Source organism: Anopheles coustani, chromosome 2 (assembly GCF_943734705.1).
Source record: "Anopheles coustani chromosome 2, idAnoCousDA_361_x.2, whole genome shotgun sequence".
Lineage (NCBI taxonomy): Eukaryota > Metazoa > Arthropoda > Insecta > Diptera > Culicidae > Anopheles > Anopheles coustani.
In genome coordinates this window covers 79,969,268-79,991,882 of record NC_071289.1, presented here as the reverse complement: position 1 = coordinate 79,991,882, position 22,615 = coordinate 79,969,268, and the positions used below count along the sequence as shown (strand labels likewise).

Genomic DNA, 22,615 nt, shown 5'->3' with positions numbered 1-22,615 from the left:
GAGATGAGCTTGAGAAGATTAAAAATGACGTCCGGATTGGATTCTTGTCGAATTTCGAATCCGTTGCCTTTTCCGATTGGTTTAGTTTCCACTGTTCCTCGTCCCGAGAAAGAAGAACAGAGGAAGGGAGAGTGGAATGCAGGACACTCTCGTGCCTTGAGTTGCCGAAAGAGGACGAATGGAAGGACGAGCAGGAATCCCGCCGGGGCTGCCCGCAACGAAAAGGGAAGAAATGGTGAAATTGCAGCGAGTAATGTGGAGCCGGTAATCCGTAAAAAAGCGGTGAAAATGGGAAATTCCGTCACGTTCGAGGTTTGTGGGGGATCGCCCCGAAGAAGTTCCCCCCGCACGCCGGAAAAAAGAATTAGCCGAGAGTGGTGTTGAAAGTAATTGATTCTTGATTAAAATCAGTTACATATCGGCCAGTTCGGGTCGGGACGCCACGGGGACGAGGCCCGAGGACGGCAGGGGTCAATAGGGAGGCCGGACATACGGATTCAGCTCGATGTCACGTACTGGGACCGGATTTTCGGGGGATGGACCGACCGACCGACAGTGAAAGGAATGCCGTGTCACCGTTTTATCGACGTGACGGGATTAGAAAGTATCAGATTTGAGTATCTGGCGTTGATAAACCGTTTACAAAGTGTCGGTCGTTGTTTTCGTTTACGGGAACATGCTCTTCGGTGTTCGTTCCCGGGGGGATTGCCTCGGTTTGATTGTGTCAATGTTAATGTGCTGAAATGCGATTCGGAGAAATTTATCGATACCGAAAGGCAGTGATGCAAATGTATCGATTGATTTTTTGGAACATTGAAAACGGGAGGAAATAAATTTTAAGAAGCATAAATACCACATAAATCTTTGATTTTAGATGGTATTTGTGATTTACAGGGGTTGTAAATGTGTTTTATTGTACATTTCTTTTAAAAGGAATGTTTTTTGTGTTCTTGTTTTAATGTTTGCCTAATTGCAAACAAAGATTTAACAATCGAATCCGATGATTTGAATACACATTAAATAATGGCATTTTTAAGGAGTTTCAATTTTCTGCTTACCAAGTCAAATTTTTTGCTGAAAATGAGATAATCATGTGCCGTTTTTACTAGCACTGTGAAATACAAACTTTTCTCTGGATTGCAGTTTTTGTTAACGTTTAGTGATTTGTTGTTTACCATCTGGAATTAAGAGTTGTGAGTCAAGCTCTGAAGAATGCGTTGTTTACAACTTTCGACAGCAAACAAACCGCATGAATCATTGAACTAGACATCGACTAGTTTGAAATTAGCAAAGCGTTTCTTTAGTTGAAAAATTCGTGATTATATCGTTCTGTTTCGAATGGCACGCTTTAACTCGAATGTGCTGCCAGTATATCGCCAGTACTCGTACAGATATCTTCGGAAAGCGATTTGTGCAATGAGAATTACTTTACTTTAGAATGAGGTTCATTATTGTGTATCTTTGCCTAGTGTTGAGCGTAACATTGACATTAAACGAGCAGGTGATGGCTGATGGTGACGCGCCAACCGTCATGGAAGCGGTTATTCACGCTATGATCGATTTTCGGAGGGAAATGTTGGACAAGTTGAAGCTTTCCCTCGAGTATCATACGGATCAGTTGGAAGAGATAAAACATCACGTGAAGCACGTGATCGAAGAAGTAGAAAAACGGATGACTAATCGAGTTGTGCAACTTCAGGATAACATTGAAACTATCCAGTCTCGGATCGTAGATCTGCAGGAGGAAGCGAAGCAGATGAAAGTGATTAAGAACCGCGTGGAGCACGTGATCGAAGAAAAAAAATCTCAAGGAAATAGAATGAAAAAGGAAAACCATGAGATTCGAAGAATACTTGTCGAGTTGCGAACGCCTGGTTCATGCAATCAGGTTAAATCCAACACCACTGGAGCTTATTACATCAATCCTTATGAATACATTGAAAAGCCTATCTTGGTTTTGTGTAACTTTGAAAACAACTTCAACCGCAGCGGTGCCTGGACAGTGTTCCAGCGTCGGATGGACGGGTCCGTGGACTTTTACCAGAATTGGACAATGTACAAACACGGATTCGGTGACGTATATGGAGAGCACTGGCTCGGTTTGGAGAATCTTCATGTCATGACGAAGTCAGGAAAACACGAGCTGTTGGTGTTGTTAGAAGATTTCGAAGGAAACTCGACTTACGCGTTGTACGACGAATTCAAAATTGGTAGTGAGGAGGAAAAGTATAAGCTGACTGTAGGAAAGCATTCGGGAGCCGCTGGTGACTCATTGGTGGGCCACAATGGAATGAAGTTCTCTACGAAGGATCAAGACAATGATCTAGATAACATGTCTCATGGCTGCGCAGAAACCTTTGCAGGAGGTTGGTGGTTCGGAAGTTGCTATAATAGGTAGAATTCTTCGTACTTAATTTCACTTCACTACTTTTAATAAAATTTTTAATTCACCTCGTTTACAGCCATTTGAACGGACGATATTATCAAAAAGGAAACCACCTCGACAAACAAGGTGTTCATTGGAGCAGTTTTCCACGTGCCAACTACTTACTGAAATCAACGACGATGATGTTCCGCAGCCGAACTTGAAGGTTGCATGTATAAAACTGAATAATAACTAGAATTAACAACAAGTTTCGGTTGTATTGAAAACAGTGCCATATTTAGCTCGATACTGCTTCATACGGGACAGGGTTCGTCAAGAAAGATAGCAAAATGAAATACTAATGATTAGATTGGTAATTTGATAAAGTTTTGTAATGCTTTCACTATTCAAAATCAAATAAAGTATGTATGAAACTGTATGGATATGCAAAGCAAGTTCATCCTTGTCTTCAAACTTAAACTTTTATCAAAATGGACGAAATATATCGTGCTAGTCTTGCAAAAGGAAATTGAATAGGCTCAAGAAAGAAAAATGGACGCCAGAAACCAGTTTTATCCAACTGTACCAGTTTTATCTGACTGTAAATGAGACATGTTATATTTATTTGATTTGGTATGAAACCTTTTTCCCGTGCATTATATTCCAACGTATATGCAGCATGATGTGTTTGCGTTATTATGTTTGCCTATTTCACAGATTTTCACTGTTGGATCCGATGTTTGAAAAAACTGTTTTACACATTTTTTTCACGACAGTAAATTAACGTTTCTACAAGCCCTATGTGTGCTGTAGTGTGATCTGTAGCGTGAAATTTTTGTTAAGCCTTAGCGATTTGTTGCTTACCATCTAGGGTTAGCAAATTGTGAGTCAAGCTCGGATGTATGTGTTATTAACAACTTTCGACAGCAAACAAACCAAATGAATCATTGAACTAGACATCGACTAGTTCGATATTAGCAACGCGTTTCTTTAGTTGAAAAGTTCGTGATTATATCGTTCTGTTTCGAAAGGCACCCTGTAACTCGATTATGCTGCCAGTATATCGCCAGTACTCGTACAGAGACCTTCGGAAAGTGATTTGTGCTACGACAAGTCAATACTTTACAATGAAGATCACATGTGTGTATCTTTGCCTAGTGTTGAGCGTAACATTGACATTTAATGAACAGGTGATGGCTGATGGTGACGCGCCAGCCATGATGGAAGCGGTTATTCACGCTATGATCAAGTTTCGGGCGGAAATATTGGATGATTTGAAGAATTCCCTCGAGTATCACGGGAAGCAATTGGAAGAGATCAAGCAATACATGGAGCACGTGATCGAAGCGCAAGAAAACAGGATGAAAAAAGAAAACCATGAAATTCGAAAAATACTTAGCAAGTTGCGAACTCCTGGCTCATGCAGTCAGGTTACATCCAACACCACTGGAGCTTATTACATCAATCCTTATGAATACATTGAAAAGCCTATCTTGGTTTTGTGTAACTTTGAAAACAACTTCAACCGCAGCGGTGCCTGGACAGTGTTCCAGCGTCGGATGGCCGGGTCCGTGGACTTTTACCAGAATTGGACAATGTACAAAAATGGATTCGGTGATGTCAATGGAGAGCATTGGCTCGGTTTGGAGAATCTTCATGTCATGACGAAGTCGGGAAGACACGAGCTGTTGGTGTTGTTAGAAGATTTCGAAGGAAACTCGACTTACGCGTTGTACGACGAATTCAAAATTGATAGTGAGGCGGACAAGTATAAGCTGACCGTAGGAAAGTATTCGGGAACCGCTGGTGACTCATTGACGGAGCACAATGGAATGAAGTTCTCTACATTTGATCTAAGCAATAGTGAAGAAAGCTGCGCAAAAAAAGATGAAAGAGGTTGGTGGTTCAAAAGTTGCAGTTTCAGGTACATTTCTTTATGCAACATATACTCAAGTGGTGTAATAGCACCATACTAAATTGCTTAATTTACCTCCTTTACAGTCATTTAAACGGACAATATAATCGAAAAGGAAATCACCTCGACAAACAAGGTGTTCAATGGCGTGATTTTCCACGTGCCAACTACTCTCTGAAATCAACGACAATGATGTTCCGTACCAGAGCTTGAAGATGATCTACGAACCTGAATAAATTCTAGAGAAATCAACTACAACAATCTCAGTTAAAAACAGTGTCTTAAATAGCTCGATACTGCTACATAGAGGCCTGGGATTGCCAAAACGGATAACATATCTTATATACCTATGATTAGATTGTTGGTAATTTGGTATTGTTTTGTAATGCTTTCACTGTTCAAAATCAAATAAAGTATGTGTATGAACCATGTGGACATGCAAAGCAAGTTGGCTTTATCATTAACTTTTATGAAAATGGACGATGGATATCGGACTAGACTTGCGAAAAGGGAATTAAATATGCTCAAAAAAGAAAAATGCACGTCGTAAATCAGCTTTGTCCAACACTGTAAATGAGGCATGGTATAATTTTGGATTCTGTTATGAAACCCGCGTTCCTGTGCACTAAAATTCTAGCTAATTCTTCTTCTTATTGGCGTAACGAATTCTTGGTCATGCGTGCCCGTTAAGGGCTTACGAGACTTGTTTCCCTGTTGTACGTGGATAGTCAGTCCTCTCGTACAGCTAATTATATGCATCATAAAGTGATTACGTTTTGAATGTTTGCTTACTTCAATAGCAAAAATAGATTTTCACTATCGGGCCTAATGTGTATGAAATGTACTGTTCAGCGATGTAGTCAAGGTATGATCAATCTAAATCACATTTTATACAATTTTAACAGCAAATGCAGTTCTCTAAACTACGGACAGTGCCCAGTTGAACCATTTCTAATCGATGAAACGCAGTGGTCCTGTGAAACGCAATGTTTTGTCTGGATTGGTGTATTTTTTGTTAATTTTTAACGATTTGTTGCTTACCATCTATAAATAAAAATTGTGAGTCAAGCTCTGAAGAATGCGTTGTCAAAAACGTGCAACAACCAACTAACCGTATGAATCATGGAACTAGACATGACTAGTTCGATGACAGAAACGCGTTTCTTTGGGTAAAAAGTTCGTGATTATATAGTTTTGTTTCGAAAGGCACTAGGTATCTGGATTGTGCTACCAGTATATTGCCAGTACTCGAACAGAGACCTTCGGAAAGTGATTTGTGCTACGAGAAGTCAATACTTTACAATGAGGTTCATAATTGTGTATCTTTGCCTAGTGTTGAGCGTAACAATGATATTAAACGAGGAGGTGATGGCTGATGATGACACGTCAGCCGTGATGGAAGCGGTTAATAGCGCTTTGATGGATTTTCGGAGAGAAATATTGCACAATTTGAAGCTTTCCCTCGAGTTTCATACGGAGCAGTTGGAAGAGATTAAGTACCACGTAGAGTACATGGTCGAAGAACAAGAAAAACGATTGAACAAGGAAAACCGTGAAATTCGAAAAATATTTGACGATTTAAATACGCCTGGCTCATGTAGTCAGATCAAATACAACACCACTGGAGCTTATAACATCAATCCTTATGAATACATTGAAAAGCCTTTCTTGGTGCTTTGTTACTTCGATGACAACTTTAACCTGGGCGGTGGCTGGACGGTATTCCAACGGCGGATGGATGGCTCCGTGGACTTTTACCAGAATTGGACAATGTACAAACACGGATTCGGTGACGTAAATGGAGAGCACTGGCTCGGTTTGGAGAATCTTCATGTCATGACGAAGTCGGGAAAACACGAGCTGTTGGTGTTGTTAGAAGATTTCGAAGGAAACTCGACTTACGCGTTATACGACGAATTCAAAATCGGTAGTGAGGAGGAAAAGTATCAGCTGACCGTAGGAAAGTATTCGGGAACCACTATAGACAAATTTTCGAAGCATAATGGAATGAAGTTCTCTACAAGGGATCAAGATAATGATCTAGATAACTCGCAAGAAAGCTGTGCAGAACGCTACAAAGGTGGTTGGTGGTTCAATCGGTGTTATTGGAGGTACATTTCTTTATGCAAAATATGCTCTAACGTTGTAATAATAGCTAAATTGTTTGATTTACCTCTTTTGCAGCCATTTGAACGGACAATATTATCAAACAGGAAACCACCTCGACAAACAAGGAGTTCAATGGCACGATTTTCCACGTGCGGATTACTCCCTTAAATCAACGACAATGATGTTCCGTAGCCGCACTTGAAGGTGATTAAGAGCCTGAATAATATCTAAAAAAAATCAACTACAACAATCTCATAAGATTCGGTTGTATTGAAAACAGTGCCATATTTAGCTCAATTCTGCTTCATACGGGACAGGGATCGCCAAAATAGATAACAACTCTTATATGCATATGATTAGAACTTTGGTAATTTGGTAATGTTTTGTACTGCTTTTACTTTTCAAAATTGATTAAAGTATGTGTATAAACCATATGGATAGGAAAGCGGGTTTAGTATTGTTTTCAATATTAATTTTTATTTAACTTCTCCACAGTCCTGTCAAGTTGAGATAATGGCTCATCAAAATTGTCACACTGTTTTTTTCACATTTTGGTATAGTTTTTGATCTAAAACAGAAGAAAACGTTTTCCTAAAATTTTGGAGGTGTTTTTGATGAAGTGAAATGAAATGATGGTCAGTTTGCATAGTCATTATTAATGATTGTAAGCAGCAATAATTTGCCGATAACGAGCAAAAACTTTGGTTCAATTATGTCAATTAGTCTCAAAAATATGAATAAAAATTTACAAACACATAAGAGCGTGTTTTCGAAGCAGGTGTACTCGAAATGAACGACGCGCAACGAAAGTAGAATCAAAACGTGCGACAAAAAATTACCCGAGCCAGGCTAGAGCACAACTGTAGAGGGGTTGAACATTTACGAATTATATCGGACTAGCCTTACAAAAGGGAATTAAATATACTCAAGATAGAAAAATAAACGTGGTGAATTAGTTTTGTCCAACACTGTAAATGAGATATGGAGTATTTAATTTTATCTGTTATGAAACCGCTTTCCTGTGCACTATAGTCCTAGATAATAATAGGCGTCGTAAAGTGTTTATGTTTTGATGTTTGCCTGGAAACAAAGTTGGAAACACAAGATAAATAAGAGAATGAAATATTAAAATGTAAACAATTCTTAAAGAATTTCAATGTTTGGTTTACCAACTTTTCACAATTCGTAATTGCCATATACGTTAAGCAGGTTGTTAAGTAGAATCCAGTAGAATGTGCAATGTCTTGTAGTTGTATATTATCGAAATTTAATGTTTGTAAACATCGCACTCGTCATCACGATCTCACGGATGCTGATGATGAGATTTTTGTTAAAAAAAGTTAAATGTAAATAAAACAAAACATGAATATCTTTGAGACACGCGCGCTTAAAAGTGGTAATTTGAAGTTGATCCTTCTATAGAAACTGCATCTGTCGCTCTTGTACAATCAAGTGACAGATGCGTTGAATTTATCCATCAAAAACGCTGGAAAAAGGTATTTCTCCTTCAAATATGGAAAATGGAGATACCGGCTACACGAAAAGGAGAGAGCATTTTTAGCCGTGCACCGGAAAGTGGTTCCACGATTTCTGTCTTTTGAAAGTTGTACTAACCGCTATTTTTTTCATGAATGGTCTTTCATACCGCCATTTCATTATTTGCTTAAAAGTTTGTGACAAATATTTTAAGATAACTTCGCCATCTTGAAACCTATGTTGGGGTAAGAGGTGAGACTCGTCATTATCATTACCTATGAGTTTTATCAATACTGTGCGAAATAGACATATTTAACTCACTTATAGGGAACATAAGAAATTTTACCTACATCATAGTATATAAAATTTCAACAGTTAAAAATATACCCTAGACTAGAAAAAGTGCACAATAGAAACGTTTTTACTAGCACTGTGAAACGCAGCGCATTGTTACGCACCATCCATACTTAGAAGTTGTGAGTTAAGTCCTGATGAATGTGTAATTAAAAACTTTTGACAACAAACAAACCGTATGAATCATTGAAACTAACATGACTAGTTCGATGATAGCAACGCGTTTCTTTGGGTAAAAAGTTCGTGATTATATCGTTCCGTTTCAAATGGCACCCTGTAACTCGATTGTGCTGCCAGTATATCGCCAGTACTCGAACAGAGACCTTCGGAAAGTGATTTGTGCTAAAAGAATCGAATACTTTGAAATGAGATTTACATGTGTGTATCTGTGCCTAGTGTTGAGCATAACATTGACATTCAACGAGCAGGTGATGGCTGATGGTGACGCGCCAACCGTCATGGAAGCGGTTATTCACGCTTTGAACGATTTTCGGAGGGAAATGTTGGACAACTTGAAGCTTTCCCTCGAGTTTCACACAGATCAGTTGGAAGAGATAAAACATCACGTGGAGCACGAGATCGAAGAACAAGAAAAACGAATGACTAGCCGAGTTGTGCAACTTCAGGATAACATTGAAACTATCCAGTCTCGGATCGTAGATCTGCAGGAGGAAGCGAAGCAGATGGAAGTGATTAAGAACCGCGTGGAGCAAGTGATCGAAGAAAACAAATCAGAGGAAAATAGAATGAAAAAGGAAAACCATCAGATTCGAAGTATACTTGGCGAGTTGGTGCCTGTCTCATGCAATCAGGTCAAATCCAACATCACTGGAGCTTATTACATCAGTCCTTATGGAAACATTGAAAAGCCTATCTTGGTTTCGTGTAATTTTGAAAACAACTTCAACCGCAGCGGTGCCTGGACAGTGTTCCAGCGTCGGATGGACGGATCAGTGGACTTTTACCAGAATTGGACAATGTACAAACACGGATTCGGTGACGTATATGGAGAGCACTGGCTCGGTTTGGAGAATCTTCATGTTATGACGAAGTCGGGAAGACACGAGCTGTTGGTGTTGTTAGAAGATTTCGAAGGAAACTCGACTTACGCGTTGTACGACGAATTCAAACTTGATAGTGAAGCGGACAAGTATAAGCTGACCGTAGGAAAGTATTCGGGAACCGCTGGTGACTCATTGACGGAGCACAATGGAATGAAGTTTTCTACAAAGGATCAAGACAATGATCTAGATAACATGTCTCATGGCTGCGCAGAAACCTTTGCAGGAGGTTGGTGGTTCAAAAATTGCTATAACAGGTACATTTCTTCATACTAAATTTCTTTAACGTTTTTTTATATCTTTTTAATAATACGTTCAATTTACCTCCCTTACAGCCATTTGAACGGACGATATTATCAAAAAGGAAACCACCTTGAAAAACAAGGTGTTCATTGGAGCAATTTTCCACGTGCCAACTACTCACTGAAATCAACGACAATGATGTTCCGTAGCCGAACTTGAAGGTGACTGGTATGAAACTGAATAAAAACTACAAGAGTTACCAACAACATCATAAGATTCGGTTGTGTTAAAAACAATGTCTATTGTAGTTCGGTACTGCTTCATACGGGATAGTGTTCGCCAAGAAAGATAACAACTCTTTTATGCATATGATTAGAGTTTTGATAATTATGTTTTGTACTGCTTTTGCTATTCAAATGAAATAAAGTATGTGTGTTTACCGCACGGCTTTGCAAAACTAGTTTAGCCTTGTCTTTAATATAAACTTTTATTAAAATGGACGAAGGATATCGAATTAGTTTTGCAAAAGGGATTAAATTTTTTTCAAGAAAGAAAAATGCAAAACTATTTTTGTTTTGTTTATCTGCTGTTGTGTCATGACATAGCTTTCCAGTGCACTAAAATCTAAGTTATTTGCACAATAATAATGGGGACATATGGCCTTAGTTGCCGGTCCCTCTGAGCTCTACATCACCAGGTTAGCTGGCGAAAGCTCAGGAAGCTGGATTCAACAGCCGTACTGGTGTATAACCTCGTAGACAAAGAAGAAGAAGATGAAGAAGAAGGCAATAATAATGCTGCGAGACCCACCGCGATGAATAAATAAGGTAGCAAATTCAACCAATTGGAGTCTAATTGTTGTGAATTGTAAGCTGACAATTATACTACTCCTTGCACGCATGATGCGCGTCAGCATAAATCTCGAAATGAAATTCCCAATACTCACCTCGACATGATCGTGCTTTTCGTCGTCCAGCTCGTGCACTCCGTTCGTGGCCATCGGCAGAACGCCATTGCCACCCGCCAACCCATTACCGTTGACTTTGACCAGCTCCTGGGCCGACGAGGGTGAGGCGGGCATGGTGGGCGTACTGTTGGGGGTACGATCGCAACCCGACGCTGCCGAAGACGAGGAGGACGAGGACGATGATGAGGAGGAGGAGGACGAGGAGGACGAAGACGTCTTGCTGTCATCGCCCGACGCCCCGTCCGAGCCGAGCTCGTAGATGTTCACCATGTGCGCGGCCTGGACGTGCACCATCAAGTCCCACGGATTGGAGAACGAGTCCTTGCACGCGACGCACAGCAGCTTGGCGTGGGGTGCGGGATCTGCAGGAAGGAAAAGACCATCCACAAGGTCAGCCAGCGGACACGACGGGGCAGGGTGGTACGGCTTCCGAGCAAACTTACAAACTTTCTGCACCGGGGAGGTACTGAGACACTTGCAGGTGAAGCGAAGCTTGCAGTAGCTACGCTTGTGATCCAGCAGCTCGGTCAGGTCGGTGAACAGCTCCCGGCAGTTGCCGCAGATCAGTGTATCGGGATTACCTGTTTGGGGAGGGAAGCGAAGAAGAAAAGATATAGCGTCAGAAGATGGCAGGGGACGAGTCAAACCACACACACCATCGGTGTCGGTTGGGGTTAAGTTCAAACCGGAGTTCAAAAAGGTGTCGCGGAACGTCCCATCAGGCACCCGAGCGGCGGAAGTTGTTATTATCCAATTTTACCCACAACATCCCCTTTATATCCTTATCAGATTCCCATGGCCTGGTGGTGTGTGTGTTTCTGCAAACAGGTAGGGACGATGCGGAACGAACAGGAAAATCTCCCGACACGCATCGTTCCCTTCGGCTTATCTCCCCTTTTGGTGGGATGGAAAGGGTTCTTCCTTTCGTACCTTATGACTGCCTGCTCGAGGATATGTTATGCACGTGGCAGAGATTGAAATTTACGACCTTACTGCCTCCCATCACCACCACCAACACATCATCAGTTTGTGCACACAAATCAGTTGTGTAGCGGCATCAAACAGGATCGGAATCACCGAATATCCTGCTCGGATGCAGTTTCTGCTACCACCCGCACGTTCGTCATCGCCAACTTCGATGGAAATGGAACGAAAAAAGGAAGGACCGGAAGTAGTTGCATGGTTTCGAAACACTCGCACACGCAGACAAACGGAAAACCGGTTAGCTACAGTTTGAATCGGGGTCGTACATTGAAAGAAAATAACAAAAAACGCACACACAAACACCAGTGATGCAGGCCTGAATCATCAGCTAGTTTTATTTCCGTGCTTTAATTAAAATATGAATATTTTATCAACTAGCGAGCGACCCCATTCATTTATTTGTTACAAATACGGTTTTTGTGTCGGCTCGGAAGCTCGGAAAACACGGAAGCTCGAGCCCGAAGTGCTTCATCATCGTGCCATGTTCGGTGGTGGTTGGATGGGCGGGGAATGCTGCGAGGTAGAGGTAGGTTCATATTGCCAGGCTAGTGAACTCCGCACTCCGATTCCTCCGAAGCGATATAGTGGTGACGATGGCGAAAAAGAAGAAGTTCATTTTATTGGCCCTTTTCCGATGGGAGGAGATTGGAGTCGGGAAGGGCATGGAGGCAGAAGATGAGGCGTCGTACCCGTCGTAGCCGTTTCCGGGTTGTCTACCGGATCCAGTACATATCCCTTTCGCTTCTCCATCGGCTTTGGAACCTTTGAAGCCGTAGTATGGCGTCGAGTCTTTTGTGTTACTTCATCAACTATCTCAAACCCTCACCGGGAGGATGGGAAAGAGTCGAGTAAAATGGATCATAGTGGGAGGGTGAAGAGCACGGGAGGTGTTACTTTTCCGACCGTCACCGTCTGTCAGCTGGTTGAGAAGTAAACAGACGAACTGGCGCGTGGGAAACTGGAAATGGGGGAGGAAAACACGGAAAACAACGACGATAGGTTTAGTTCATCCAGATGAGGTGAGAAAAACGAAAAGGCAACCACGTTTTCCAGGCGGGAAAAAGTCAACCCCGTTGCGATTGTGGTGAGGGGTTTTCTACCCACTGCCACTGACATTTTCCATGTTGAAGGCTGGTGAATGCCGGCATCCACAAATGCGGCCAATTTTTCGGCACCGAGTAGTTCAAACTCTTTTGTTCCCGATTCACATTTTCTCTCACATAAACGCACACCGCCAGACAAATGAACACACAAAATGCAAAAGTCTTGGAGGTGTGAAAATTTTACAACAGGCATTCGACGGCTGGCGTTTTCCACTCCCTTGCCTACCCGATAAAGGCAGGAAATTCTATGCAAGAAGGAGTAGTTGCGGTGGGAAAGTCTCGTCAGAAAAAGAAAATCGCTCCACAATGTGGTTGCTGTGAGGTAAGACGGGGGATTGGAGAACGTAATATGATTTCGAGATGAAGAAAATGGTACAAATTTCGTGTAAGGCTTGGTAAGTTGGGGTTAGACAAATAGGTAAATTTCAGATGGCTTTTAAATGTATTAAATTTTTCGTCGTATATTTCCTGTCGAATTAAAAGTGCAAGTAATTTTTTAAGAAAATAACGTTTGTTCATTAAATTACCTCGGAATGGACAAAAACATGGTTATAGTTTTCAAAACTTTCTTAAATTTAAACATTTAAGACAACTTTCAACTTTATTCTGTTTCGTTCATTTTATTTTCACGATGAAAACTTAAAAACCATTTATTTTTACAAAATTATCTTGTTTGGAAACTGCCTGTAACATTGTTGCATGTTTCAGAGAATCATAAATCGTTTTAATGATATCTGGAGAACATTAAAATTTTAGTAAAATGATGACCAAATAATTTCGTGCACTACTGTCGTGAGCCAATGTTAACCCAATATTCAATTGAAAAAACACATGTATTTGAATATGAAAAGAAAACTTTGAAATGTTGAGGTTTTGCTACTTGAATTTATTTTTCTTAAAGAAAAATACATAAAATGCCATTCAACTGTTATGATAACCATTATCAATTTGAAAAACAAAACCACCAAGTCAGTATTTCTTTAGGCTATTGAGAGTAAAGCTATGAAATATTACAAATATATAACCGTGTTTGTTATCATTATATCTTCCAAGAACGTGTTAAAATAGTTTGGATCTTTAAAATTTGTTTTTGTTTATAACGACGAACGAAAGTAAAACAGTATATCATGATAAAATTATCGTTACAATGGGATTTTTTGACGTATTCCTCTTGAGAGTGACAAAGTTAGCTTAATTAGTTTACCGTTTTGTTTTGCTCATTTTGGCATATTTCACTTTGATATGAAAACAGAATAAAACAAATGTCATACTTTCATAATTTGGTTAAAAAAACACTCCATAGGCCTTCCAAAAACATAAACCAAAACACTAGCTACTCCAATTTTCTTGTTGCCTTGTCTGTCTTTCCGATGCGTTCCCGCCAAGCTGCCGAAGCGGCTGGACGTCATGGTGCGAAAGCCCTCGAGCCCAGCACGCTCCAACGTGATCGTCATTTTTTATCTCACGTCCTACAAATCTTAATCACACCGACACTGTACATAATTACACCGCATGATTTATGTCTTGTTTTTGCCGTTACGCCTGTTTTCCACGCCTCACAGCAAGGAAAGGCCGCTCGTGGCGGGAAGGAGGTCGTTCAGTCATCGTGGGCGGAAGTTGTTGGTTACAAAATGTTCTCACCCAAGACGAGCCCTCCACAGCAACACCAGTCCATTTCCCATAAAACATTAACAACGATAAGGCAAACTTCAACACCTCATCGAGGAGAGATATGTCCTGCCGGTTTTTCGCGCCCTTCCTCTCCTTTTTCCTTTACCCGAGGAGGCAGTTCCCGGGTTTTCCCCGTTTTCATTTTCTTCCCGAATGTCCTGCGGCGTTCCACATTGGGCCGAAAGATTGTGCTCGGTTGTAATGAAAACTTTCTCCGTCGGTTCTCTTTCTCGCTCCTCAAAATTGGTAAGATTCTATTCCTTCGTCCTACCGAGGGTTTGACCCTCTGAGGGTCCTGTTTTCTAACAGAGACAAGTAGGAAAGTATATGTGTGCGAAAGAGATCGTTTCTTGAACTGGAACCTAGCCATGGTCCATGGTGAGTACAGTCATTAGCTTTCGTCGCAAGGGTGCTTTGCCCCCGTAACACAGAATGTCGCTTCCGGTTGGTAAGGCGTACGGCTTGTTGATCGCCCAAGGATGCTTCCTTAATGGGGTTGGTAAAGGAATCGGTCGGTCGGTCGCTTCTCGTTCGCTTTCGCCACAGTTCATTACACGACCGAATCATCGTTAAAATCAAAAGAAAACCGTTCGGTGGAAACTTTACGGTGGAAAGGCCTCAAGGAAAGGAGCGCTCGGCAGGACAAGGACAAGTTGCGAGTTGCATGGAGTTTCGCATCGGTACACAGAAGCCCGCCGGAGGTTTGTACTTTCGTAGCATCGTCAGCATGCTTCCAAAGGGACAGAAGATGGAGTTCGCTATACAAAAAAACAGCCAAACCCGTTCACTTTCTGGAGGGAGCGGGCCGAAGGGCGCACCGAAAGGGAAACTTCGTCCGTCACGGCCCGCATTGGATGGTAGGAGTATAATTATGAATGTAAATTCAATGAATTGTAAATGAGACCATTTTCTTCGGCCGTCGAGATAGTGGCCGGCGGCAAACCGGAGCACTTTTGCCGGCGAGCAACCGTTTTGACCCCGACCACCCAACCCTCTCTCTCTTCCCTTCCCAGGGTGTACGCTTGAACGATGCCTTCGACACCAACACGATGCCGGCATGCGATGGGATTGAGCGACTTCCGGTGCCCGTAAATGTGGACGGAATGAGGCCGTCAAGGAGTTTTTTGGTCTTGCCCTTCCCTCGTAATCCTTCTCTCGAGGATGAGCCGAAGGACAACAAGTGGATAGAGGGGTTTTGCGTAGCCTTGGCCACCTCTCTACTGGGCCATCCTTGGTTGGAGCTGTTTTGAATGTGGGTTTTTTGTGGCAATCAATATTTGAACCGGTCGCCGGTTTCTAGCATCAAAGGTGGTGTAAACATCCGCATGTGAAGGGGTTCACTTTAATTCACTCCGCTTGTTATGGCAAGCAACAGATTAAAGTCATTGGAAGCATGTGCTCCAGTTATTTTTTCTATTTTACTTTGTCTTCTGTTGAGTTTTAACTGTTTTACTGATCTAACTGTTATTTCTATGAAGTTGATGTTTAATTCAAGGAAGAGATTATTTGTAAATTTCTGGTAAAGGTAACCGACTTTGATAAAAGAAAGTTTAAATATAAGAACAAGATGCTTATAAATTAATGGGATTTTGAATGTACTAAGATCAATGTATCTTCAGTGGCGGATTTAACGGTGCACGGACTGAGCGGCCCCGAACCTTCAGCGGCCAAGTTTGTAAAATTTATACTTAAACAATACTCGATAGAATTCATTAATTTGCTCTTATGATCGACACGTAATAAATTGTTTGTTTGTTTGTTTGTTTGTTTGTTTGTTTATTTCAGTATTCAAGTTGTCCGCCAGCAGACTTAACAACTTACTTATGCTAGAACTCCGCAGGGGAGAGGGTTACAAATAGGAGTATAGGGTGGGTTAGGATATAAGAGATTCTAGGAGGCAGGCTCTGAAGGAGGATAGTGGGATATGGTAGTCAAACAGATGGCTATGAGTATTAAAAAGACGCAGAGCGCGCAGAAGAGGATCGTTAAAACCGGCTGGAGTACGGCGTGTAGGAATGGATAAAGGTTGACGAGGGCGTAGACCGCGGGAAGGGACAGCGAGACCCACAGCAGAAAGGATATGAGGGGCATCAAACGCGTTGGAGAGGGTTGAGGCAATGAACATAATTTGCGCTAAGGTGCGTCGCGCTTCCAATGTTGTTAAACCCAGCATTTGACATCTAGATTCGTAGGGTGGCAAAGGGGAGGTGTTCCCCGCCCTACGAAATACGAATCGAGTAAACGATCGTTGGATCGCCTCTAACCTGTCGATACCAGATCTTGTAGTAGGGGCCCATAGAACAGCACAGTATTCTAAAATTGAGCGCACCAGCGAACAGAATAAAGTTTTGAGACAAAATGGGTCGGAGATATCACTTGCCATACGTTTAATTAGGCCCAAAACTCTACGGGCCGAAGTGATGACGGCGTCGATGTGTGCCGAAAAGGTTAATCTACTATCGAGTAACACACCCAAGTCTTTAATCGTACTAACCCGGCTGACTTGAGTGTTGTCTAGGTAGTACGTATGAAGGATCGGGGACCGAGAGCGGCAGAAGGATATAACATTACATTTTTCTGGACAGAGGGTCACATTGTTCTCTGTACACCATACATTGAAAAGATTGAGATGCCTTTGCAAACTCATGCAGTCGCTGGGAGATGATATTGGCATAAAAATCTTGATGTCATCTGCGTAACACAAGAAATAGTCGGGGGGAAGGACAGCACTGATATCGTTAATATATAAAACGAAAAGTAAAGGGCTTAATACACTACCTTGAGGGACCCCAGCTGCAGGGGAAAAAGGTTGAGAGAGATGAGATCCAAGTTTGACGCGAAATGAACGATTGCATATAAAAGACTCCAGCCATCCAACAATGGATATGCCGAATCCCATCTTGGACAGCTTATCAAGGAGACGCGCATGAGGGATGCGGTCAAATGCTGCTTTAAAATCAGTATATACTGCATCTACTTGCAAACCGGCTTCAAATTTGGTGGAAATAAAAGTTGAAAAAGAAAGTAAGTTAGTTAGGGTTGAGCGTTTAGGGCAGAACCCGTGCTGTTGTGGGACGATGCAATTCCGGGAACTGAATAGTAAGGACGAGTGAACAATCCCTTCAAGCACCTTGGCACTTGCACATAGAAGGGAGATGCCACGATAATTGGAGACAATTGACGGATTGCCCTTTTTGGGAATGGGAACAAGCCAGCCCTGTCTCCATACTGCTGGGAAAGATGACGAATTTAGAGATAAACTGAACAGTTTAAGCAGTAAGGGAGCAATGACGGTGCTACACTTTTTTAGCACAACGGCGGGAATACCGTCCGGACCGGGAGCAAAAGATGGTTTTAATTTCCTGATTGCATCGAGTACAGTGCGTAGGTCAATATTTAAGTTGGCACTATCTACGGTGTCCGTCGACGTAGTCGGCACCCCCTGTGCAGTTATCGGTGCACAACTAGACGGTCCGGCAAAGACACTCGAAAAATGCTTAGCGAACAGTTCACAACAGGCTGTAATTGTAACTGATCAATAGTGGATATTTTTACTTTGTCCTATAAAAGTTAATGCTAAGAACCATAATAAAATAAAGAAAGTTTGGTCCGGTATATAATCAGAGTTGAAGAGTAACAGAAGATACATTTTTTATAGTTTATTAATTGTAAACAAGCATATATTTGCATCAAAACAACAAAATTTTGGAAATTATCAAGCATAAGAATAAAATAATGCGAATGAAAAACTTAAACAATTTCAATGTAAGCAATGCGTTTGTTCTGCATACCATTTTTAATAAAAATTCTTTATTGCATAAGACTTGTTAAACAACATAGATAGAACTTCGAGGAGTCAGCCAGAAAACTTTTTTATGATAAAATGATATCTAACATTGATTTTATTAAAAAGCATATAAACAAGACGAAAATCTGTTACTTTTTACGGTAGTGCGGGGGCCCCATTCATTTTACCGCTTAGGGCCCCCAAGAATGTAAATCCGCCACTGTGTACCTTACATATTTTTGATTTATTCCATAATTTGGTATTATTTATGTCTTCCAAGAAAGGTAAAAGCTATTATAAGGTAGGAATAATTAGAAACAGATTTGAACGTTTATATGAACGTTGAGAAATCATATAACATTTAAATTATTTTTCAATGATTCATTTCGAACGTCGAGAAATTGTGGTTTGTTATGTTTTGAACCGATATGAAAAATGCGTTTAGAATACTTCATATTAATTTTAAGTTCAAGGTTAAAAGTGAAAAATTCGATGCGTTTAAAATACTTCATATTAGTTTTAAGTTGAAGGTTAAAAGTGGAAAAGCCAATACTCACTGTACGTTTTGAATGGCCCCACCACGTGCTGGCCGTTGGTGTAGCTCGACATGTTGCAACCTCCCGCAGGGCCGCCGACCACCGCCACCACATTTCCGCCCAGCTCGACCCCGTTCATCATGCAGTTGTTGTTGTTGATGTACCCGTTCGAGCCGATGCACCCCCCGTTCGCCAGCGGACCCATCTGGACGCCATTGCTGGAGCCGATCTGGTTGGTCTGTTGGTTGTAGAAGCTGCCGAGCTGCTGGCAAGCGTTCGCCACCGGACTCGTGGCCGCCTGCTGCAGGTGTTGTTGCAGTTGCTGCTGGGTGTGTGCCGCCAGCTGCATGTGTTGCTGCTGTTGCTGCTGCTGCTGTTGTTGTTGCTGTTGCTGCTGCTGTTGTTGCTGTTGCTGGGGATGTCCGTGTCCGAGGATGGGCCCGGCACCGTTCAACTTGGGTGTCATTCCCATGCGCCCGGGAGCCATCAACCGTTGCCGTTTGAGGGGTCGGGGTTGCGAGTTCGGTTGCTGCTGAAGCGGGCCGAAGAGTGTCGATGCGTAGTAACTGCGGAAGGAGAAGGTACAAGAGGGACGGCACAGAATTGCCTCATTAGAGCATATCACTTGAGCGGGCGAAGCGGACGAAAAAGAAACTTTTCCTCATGACCGAATAATGACCACCCCCCAGCTGGTGTTGATGAGGTGCCAAATGTTGGATCAATCAAATAAAATGAAACGACAGCGTAAACAAACAATTAGGTGGCGTAACTTTTTGCTTTCCTTGCGCCGCATAAGGAAAATTCAGCATAAAGTGCCAACAGCAGCAGTAGCAGCAGCCCACAAGCACGTCCTTAATGACGCCGACTGTTGATGATAATGAGTGGGCAAACTTTTCCCGACCAACACCGTTTTCCCCGGCATCTGCAATTGAAGGTGCCGGGTTTTTTCCGGTGGCTACAAGCAAAGATGGGAATAATACCGGAGTATATTCAGGTGGAAAAACCTTATTTCCCATCTCGATGCATCCCAATTGGAGAGGGGAAAGCAATCCAAGGATGGTTCAATCAAGTGGGAAAAAGAGAAAGCAGGCGAATGAGAAAAATAAACTCGGGCGAATCTTTTTGAACTTTGGTCCGTTCAATTAAATTACAATATAATGATTATTTGTTTAGCTGTTGTACTGTGCAACTTCAACTGTCGTGGCAATGGTCGGTGGAGTTCATTGTAGTTCCATTTGACGACGGAAAAACCGTTCACCATCGGATGCTCCAGGGGGAAACACTGGTCCAACTTTGTGCGCCACAAGTTTCGCTCCGCTTCTCCGTGAAGCAATGGCAGGAAAAAAGGACGCGAACTGAAGGAAAAATAAACTTGATACGGTTGAGCTCAAACCAGCTGGTGCTGGCGCTGCCGAGACAGCTTGTTGCTGTTCCGGGGAAAATCGGGGTCGGGTAAGTGTGTTCATTGTCATTCGGATGACAAGTTGCTTATCGGGTTTTTGCGTTCGAAGCGATGGCAGGAGAAGGAGGAGTTCTCGCTCGAACAGCACGATGGCACATACAAGAGGCCACTTGGGCTGTTTGTAGAAGAAAGAACCACTTCTCCTCCCCGCCATTCCCACCAGCGGGGCGCTATGTGAATAGGTTCGTTGGAGCATTGTATGACAACACTTGAGTCGAACGAAGAAACACATTCATCCCTCACACTCCGAGACAGTGATTGAGTCAACATGCGGCAAGGTGCCAACCAGAGGGCGGAAATGTGTTTGTGGAAATGATTTAAATCGTACCCATTAGGGAGGAAGGAACAGCCCGGAACGGGAATGCCGGCAGACTATGGCGTGCAAAAGACTATAGAATTGACTTACGGAATTGTTTTATTTGCACAAAAGACGATTGACGATTTGCGGAGGTATTGTTCTCGGTGTTGCAAAGAATGAGAAACTATATTGGCGTCAAGGTAGAGTGAGACTTCACGAAATCCACTATGCTAATATTTATTCCAAACAGTCCCTGTCGTAATGGGTTTGTTAATATTTAATTTCTTCGCAGCACGATCGAATAGAACTAGATTACTATCAGATTCACTTGAAAATATTCAACAATCTGATGCTATTTAAAACACTATATCCTTTTGTACAGACCCCAAATATTGTTCAATAATTGAATAAAATCATTTTTCAAAGTATTGTCTTCCAATAACATATACAGCGAGGATAGAAAAATTAACGAATCGTCACTAACCTAATTTGCATCGTTATCGCACCCGAGGGGAGATGAATTTCAATTAGCTTCCTGTTTGCTGATGGATCAGAAGAGATTCCCGCTCTCGGGCCATAATTGGCAGCAAGAAAGCAATTTTTCGCCCCACCGAGCGAAAGCCAAACCGAAAGGAAAAAGACGGTCACCAAAGCCATCATTATCAATTTTCAAGAGAGACTGCGACGTGAGGATAGGAAGGAAATTAGGAGTAGGAAAACAGAAACAAAAATTGATACCGTTTCGAAACGGTATGCAGTTCGAGACCGGACGACAATCACGCGCGTCATTAAAATTCAAAATTATACAATCAGCTCATCTCCCGGTCGGCGGTGTGCCGTTGCTTCCGGTTTTTCTTTTTTGTTTTCTTTTGCTGTAAGTAACAAACAGCCAGATGAAAGAAACTCTACCGCACCCGGTGTATTGGCATCAAATATAAACCAGATACTTTTCCCACCCCCAGGGTAGGGGTTGAAAATGGCCATTGGGTGCGAAAGCGAAACAGTAACCACATCAAAAATGTTAAAAAATATAGGTTGACGAAAAAAAGAACAATGACAGCACGGTCGTTGCGTGGAAAATGGTAGGCGTGGGGATATAATAAAAAATACAACACTCATCTCTCGTCGAAGTAGGCCTAAGGAAATGGGAAACAAAGCATGCGACAACTTTCCCTTTTGTTTTCTGGGTTCTATCTTTGTTTTTGTTCTATTATTTACACCGCCAAGCGTGGAAAGCGTTTCGGGGCAGTAATGATGAAAGGACGATCCGCTGGTGGCAGTGTTTGGTGGCTGTTTTTCCTTTTTTACCGTCCATTTGCATCCAACTTTTTCCGTGGGGTGGTTTTTACTCGCAGTAGAGCGCCTTGTTGTTGTAATGTAGCCCAGTTTTTTCTGTCATTGCATACTCCAAGTTTGTCTGTGTTTTTTTTCTTGCTCGTCTCTCCCACAGCCATTTAGGGTTTGCTCGGTGGTTGGAAGTCTAGTTTTTTTAACAAAATGAAACACGTAAAAAATATGCAAGTATAAACAAATGGATGAGATAAAATATATTCATCTCCAACCATCAACGATGCGCTTTTCTAGCAACGTGATGTTCACGTAGTTTTGTGTTTAGAATAGCAATACTGTCTGCTATTTTATTATCGACAATGAAGTGGTAATAAAAGTACCACTTACTTTTCGGTTATAAAACATAGAAAGACAGGATTATGAAATTGGAAGAGTTATTTTCAACAATACAGAAAAGCACATTCCCGAGATCGATTGTTCAACAGTAGGCTATTGAAATGGATTAAATGCAAGTACAATTCAAGAAAGCAATTCATAGTACAATAATCCAAAATGTATATGTTGATCATAATTCTATGAAAATGAAAATGTTTAAATAAGTTTAGAGATAAAATTTCAAATATTCTAGCTATCATCACTTTTATATAACTTTACTATTTAGGAAGTTGATAATCTATACATAAGAGTTTAGTATTACTTTGAAAACATAAAATCGTCGTTATCTGGCCCGCGCTTCCGGAATTGCTGACCCTTTTTGGAAAACATGTGCCAACCGCTGCTTCCCGGATTACGGTCGACGTTATGCCAAGAAGAAAAAAATAGATCGACAACATATACTACGATTGCGCGAGTTAAGATGGAACTGCAGTTGTTCGGTCAAAAGGCCGAAGCTCTCAGCTCGCAGCATCAGACAGGCGTGGCTTGAATTTGGTGGACACCACCGTCACTGGGGTGTACTATAGGGGTGAAATATACTGTTTAGCGATGTAGTCAA

At 41.8% G+C, this 22,615-nt stretch overlaps 1 protein-coding gene across 1 annotated transcript in view; it reads right to left on the bottom strand.

Annotated features, from left to right (window-relative positions):
• The window catches only part of LOC131263906 (uncharacterized), a 58,456-nt gene that overhangs the window by 5,693 nt on the left and 30,148 nt on the right, over positions 1–22,615 (bottom strand). Inside the window, exons 5-7 of the mRNA XM_058266186.1 lie at positions 18,593–19,137; positions 10,934–11,071; positions 10,470–10,852 (exon numbers count right to left, since the gene is read on the bottom strand). Of these exons, the coding sequence (XP_058122169.1) occupies positions 10,470–10,852; positions 10,934–11,071; positions 18,593–19,137 (1,066 nt within the window). The remainder of the gene's footprint in view (positions 1–10,469; positions 10,853–10,933; positions 11,072–18,592; positions 19,138–22,615) is intronic.